A 5,345-nucleotide genomic window follows, 5' to 3' on the forward strand; every position below is an offset into this window, starting at 1 on the left:
CAGCGTATCGGGCCACCTATTTAGTTCAACAAGATATCCATCTGGTTAACGGCGGTATCTAGGGTACAGACATTTGGAGCCTTTCATTTATTTATAAATACCTTGTTCATCGATTCGGCTTCGAGAGACTGCAGGGTGCAATCTAGACTGCCCCGCTTCTCAATCTGGTGAGTCTCTAGCTTGTAGCGCCAAGGAATAACCGTAGAGAAAGTCGAGTAAGAAGACTCTCCAAGTTAAACTGCAAGAGCCTCGAAAGGCTTTGAAGTCTGCCAGAATGTTCCAGTTTTCAGAGTAGGGTGTGTGAATGGAATATTTTGTGACTAGCTTGATAAATCTGCATTCCGCTCACCAGGCTTATTGAAACATGGTAACGATCGGGAAGAGAAGTCATGCGCTTTAATATATTCCTCGCTTCCTGTTGAGCAGCTAGATCAATTTCCGAACTGGCTTTATAATTTTCAATGGCTTTATGAAGCATCAGCAAGCTCCCCACTTCAAGTGACGTGGATGTTTCACCTTGGTGTCTCTCTTTGATCACACATACGGTATCTGTCTCTGACACTCCAAGGAAGACCTAGACATCCGTTCAGTATTGCACCGCTTTGGCATTGGTAACAGGTCATCAAGGCCTATAACCTAACCAGGCAATGTGCCAGCAAACTGTGTCCAGCTCCATAACGAGAATCTTGCTGGAGAGGATGCGCAAGCGCATCGTATGTGCAATAACTTAGTGTATCAAAGTCTATCATCACATTGCTATAGCTGTCAAAACTTACAATAGTGACCTTTGAGCTCAATCCTTTATATTTCTAGATGGAGCGAATACCTCATCGGAGAAATGGCGATATGACATCAGCTTTCTCCGTATGTGAATTGTCTTGATTGACAATCCAGATGAACTAAGCCAATAAAAATGTCGCTCCACAACGTGGACCGAATGATTCATAACAAAATGTATGGACCTGTTCAAGTAAAAACTGTTTACTTTTTCGTTGTAAGGTGCAATCCATTCAGTGCAATTCCTTAAAGCTTGCTAACGAAAGGAGTAACCCTTCCCTGCTTCCTGATCAATATATTTACACGTCGTAGTAGATGTTATCACTGCGTCGGCGAGCATTGGCTCAACCGCCGCACAATCTATTGAGTCAAAGACGTTGTACATCGCCAGATATCTTTTTAAGAACAGTACCACTTGCCTTCGAGTACAATGGAGCACACTCTTGGCATACAAGGGGTCCATAACTTACTAAAGCTTCTCTTGAACTCTTTTGCTGCACTTGCTGACTCTGTCTTGCCTGTAATCCATAAAATTTCTTCCAATCCCATGGAAACCTAAATGGCCGTCTGGCCATCCGCCCTTGCGCGGGTTCTGCCGGTAGAGCTGGGCCATAGGAGGTAATGGAACGTAGTTGATCCTCTCCACTTACGTCCGCCTTCAGTGACGTCGTGGCTGGTGTCGACGTTGCAATCTCAGCTCCTTGAAAAGTACTTTCGCTGAAAAATAAGACGTAGTTGAGAGACTTCTGTTGCCAACGACGATGCTGTGATGATTAGCCGGTGGGGGATCGATCAGGATGGCCACTGCCCTCCTAAAGGGAAAGAACTCCCCGACGAACGTCAACGATAGGAATTTCTCCTCAGTCCTTACTACCGATAGGGCTTTCTATCAGAAAGGGCGCTCTTATTTGCTTTAGTTCGTGATCTTATTTTCAAAAATTCTCAGCACATTCACTTTGGTTTATTATCCATATTTGATTCGCAACCCGTAAATATCGCACTGGGTAGCTTGAAGTTTCGAAAAATCGTCAAGAGAACCAGCGCGGTAAATGGTTATCTTAATCACAGTTTGGGAGGAATTCCGCCAGCCCGTTTTGACCCAATCTCACATTCTTTCTACTTTCGGAGGTTGAAGATTCCGCCGCAAGTAATCTCAATATTGTCAGATTCCCTCCAGGCCTCAACAAAAGGCGACAGGTTATGTTTTAGCGATGTGTTGATCCCGACGTCACCAGCATGATTATATGTAGTCGATCCTCAGGGAATCACAGCCGAACTGGTTTAGACGTTCTGTATAGTCCTAGGCATCATTTGGAATGGGAGCCCTGCGAGAATTCTGACACAAGAAGATGCCCCTGAGACGCGCGAAAATATGTGCTCCATCCATGAAATCGTTAATGCTTCATTCGCCCCGGCTTTGGTTTTATATTCCACCCATATGCCATGCTACATTTGACTAGGCGAATCTTTGCCCTTGATTATCACCAGGGACGTCAAACTGCCGCCATCGACTTGACGGCGAGCACAACTGTTATTTTCATTGAGGCAAACCCTGTGGTTTTCGGTAGCACCTGACGAACACTGGTTGTATACATGTTGTGTATCGCGAGTCTCCCAAATAAACAGCAGTTCTGCCTATTAGCATCGTGTTGTAAGGAACACAAGTCATCTAAGTTTGGCCAGATAAATAATGTACTCAAAAGCCCCATTCAATAGGTATCAATCCTACATAGTTGCCAAATTTGTGACCAAACGGAACGAGAATCGGTTCCATCAACTTATTTAACCAGTCGTCATATGCATTGAATTCATCGTCTCTAATGTTCTCTCGCTGGCGATCTATTCAGCAATGTGGTGAATGGTATCTCTGGTCACACGCTCTTTTCAGCCTTCATATTCAAAACAATACCAGCGATTTATTCCTCATATTCAGTATGGATGCCTGTGGGCCCGTCGCCGCTTAAGACTTTTTTTTAGATCGCTAGAAAGTCCCTCAAGATTTCTAGTGCGGATTTCTTACCAGGCCCTACACCGTTCCTGTGGGAAATTAAACTGCTTTGCTGCCCATGCCATTATCTCACACAGCTCTAACAAGGCTGAACTTGACCCCCTTCCTAGCAGAAGACAACAATTTCAGTACCAGAAGACAACAAAACTTTAATACCGTAGTAGAACTTGACCCCCTTCCGAGCAGAAGACAACAATATCAGTACCGTAGTTGTAAGCGCCACTTCATCGGAATTTCGGTGGCGCCGGAAGAAATCAAAGGAGCGGACGAAGGACAAGCAGCGAGCAGGAGCTTCTGTTGTTGGAGAGCATTACAAGCCCTCATTTGCGCCAGAAGTACCTGTCTGTCTGTGCGCTATTCTCATATTTAAAGGGCGGGGCAATAAGAAAGACGAAAGGCAATAAATAACAAGCAGCAACAAGCAGAGGGATTCAACTTTCCGCTCCTCGCTCGTCTTTGTCAGCCTAAGGAACCTCCTCCATGCAACTGCTCGACGACCGTTTGGGAAGAAATGGATTTTTTTGTGCAGAACCACTCGCCAAAGAAACCAACAGGAAGATTCCAACTCGAGAAATAGAGTGACAAGTCAGTAGTTCACCATAACGCACTATTAGCCACAGCTACACCGTGAATTTGGCTTTTTGCCTATTTTTAATGTAGGCATCCCGAGTAACCCGAGTTCAATAGTTAATGCTAGGCAAATTTCGTAGGTTGACCCTGGTTGGGCACTTGTTGATCCAAGTCAGGGCTGATCGGCAATAAGCCGACCCGAATTCCTACTCTAACCACAGCTGAGACCACGCACTTATAAATTCCGACAGTCGCACACTTCGTGGGACATGGCTGGTATATATCATATGAGAAGGTGTTGTAATATTTTAGATCCAAATGATGTGGTACGCAGAACTTTATTTGAGCTCGAGAATCGGGTTTGAGGATTGGAAATATTGGTAAGTAAAAGCTTCGCCTTTTCGTGCATAACAGACAGGATAGACACCGGCGCCAAACCAAACGTTTCTCAATCCAGTAATATAATTAGCATCAAGTCTAGCTTAAGACAATAATATAAAGATACATGTTTAATTATCTTTAAAACGTGATGCACAGCACCAGACTAGCAGCTCACGTGAATCATGGGCCTGAATTTCACAGAATTTCACCCCTCTCATCCGTCAGAGTACGTAGCATGAATTGTTGTTATCCTTTGTAAGTATGACCTATGCCAAAAGTCCATATACGATTTCTAGCTTGTACATAACCCGTTACACCCTTCACAACAAATAGAGACTCATTAAGATCGCAATCGTGTTATCCTGGGTAATCAGCCATGCTCGTACTAACGAACTTGCTGGAATAGGTACCCACCAAATCCAAAATCAAGAACAAGACCGGTCCCCATTCGCTTATGGGAAGCGTGTTGCGCAGCGCAGAAATGTCGTTTTTCCCGGATAGATCAAAATGAAGGGCGCACCAAGCCGTATGTGGCGACGGAACACGACAATTTTGCCAAAGCGGAACATCAAACCCCCTGGAAGCCTCCACTCGTCACTTCACAAGGTACTGGTCATCCTCGTTGCGAACTGTCCGCTCCAAATAAAAATTGACTATCCCTCTCTCATCGAGCACACTTGAAAATAAACGACATGGCTCTCATGAGCTCTATCGCCGGTAGCGATACACCGGCTATCTAAAAAAGTTTGACTTGCGTCTGATCCTGGTATGAGTCACTTTTGACTGGACGAACGCCACGCGTGTGCGAATTACTGCTCCATAGCAGATGGAGGCTCAGCTACAGGAGATTGTTTGTAAATTACTTTGCTTTCAACACAACGCCTCGCAACCAGATGGCTCGCGACAGCGGGTCGTCATACAAATTTCGTAAGCCCAAAATATGACACAGGATGTGCTCGTAATCTCGTCGAGAAACCATACATGGCTATGATTATAGTAGGGGCAACGTATTGAAAGTGTTTTGCTCTGCAGACACTTCATGTGTAGAAATACTATCACCATCAAGCAATTCTTCATTCTACTACAAACCCATGTAGGTTTTGGCTTCCTCCGACATCTGTGGGATGATTTGGACTTCCTGTCTGTGCACTCGATGTGTGACACTCATTCTGTAAATACTTTATTTTGCTGCGATGTGCAGCCGGGCTGTTTCCATGGTATACACCCTCTGTAACGGGGGCTACACGTACCCTGGTGACAGGGGTGTGTGTCACACAAGATGGGCATGGTATGACTGCACCCAACCAAGAATACGGTATGTGGCTGGGTAGCCAGTAGTTATGCATGTATTTAGATTTTAATATATGTATTTAGAAAAATCTATACATTTAAAATTAGGCGTCTTTGCCGCAGATAAAAATAAATAAAATCAGTTTTGGACTTTAAACGGAAAAGTAATTAGCCTTGGATTAAGGCAATAATTACACCTCGGAGTAAGCGGATTGCGATCCGCTAAACTCGTGCTTGTTCTGAGTATAGAGTGTAACATACGTACTATGTTATGTTCTATGTAATGTACGCAACATGTTATGTTCGATGTTACCGATTA

The 5,345-nt window shown here is 44.4% G+C and overlaps 2 protein-coding genes across 2 annotated transcripts; both read right to left on the bottom strand.

Moving 5' to 3' along the window:
* Window positions 1-233: 233 nt before the first annotated feature.
* On the bottom strand, window positions 234-749 carry PHALS_12851 (uncharacterized protein; the record flags this gene model as incomplete). Its single annotated transcript, XM_024728486.1, has 3 exons — window positions 234-266; window positions 350-574; window positions 642-749. The coding sequence occupies 3 exons, from the start codon at window positions 747-749 to the stop codon at window positions 234-236; spliced, it is 366 nt and encodes a 121-aa protein (XP_024578958.1).
* A 3,723-nt stretch (window positions 750-4,472) lies between these two features.
* Window positions 4,473-4,715, bottom strand: PHALS_12852 (uncharacterized protein; the record flags this gene model as incomplete). The annotated part of the gene is made up of 2 exons (XM_024728487.1): window positions 4,473-4,548; window positions 4,600-4,715. The coding sequence occupies 2 exons, from the start codon at window positions 4,713-4,715 to the stop codon at window positions 4,473-4,475; spliced, it is 192 nt and encodes a 63-aa protein (XP_024578959.1).
* Between the last annotated feature and the right edge of the window lie 630 nt (window positions 4,716-5,345).

Source organism: Plasmopara halstedii (assembly GCF_900000015.1).
Source record: "Plasmopara halstedii genome assembly, contig: Scaffold_650, whole genome shotgun sequence".
Taxonomy (NCBI): domain Eukaryota; phylum Oomycota; class Peronosporomycetes; order Peronosporales; family Peronosporaceae; genus Plasmopara; species Plasmopara halstedii.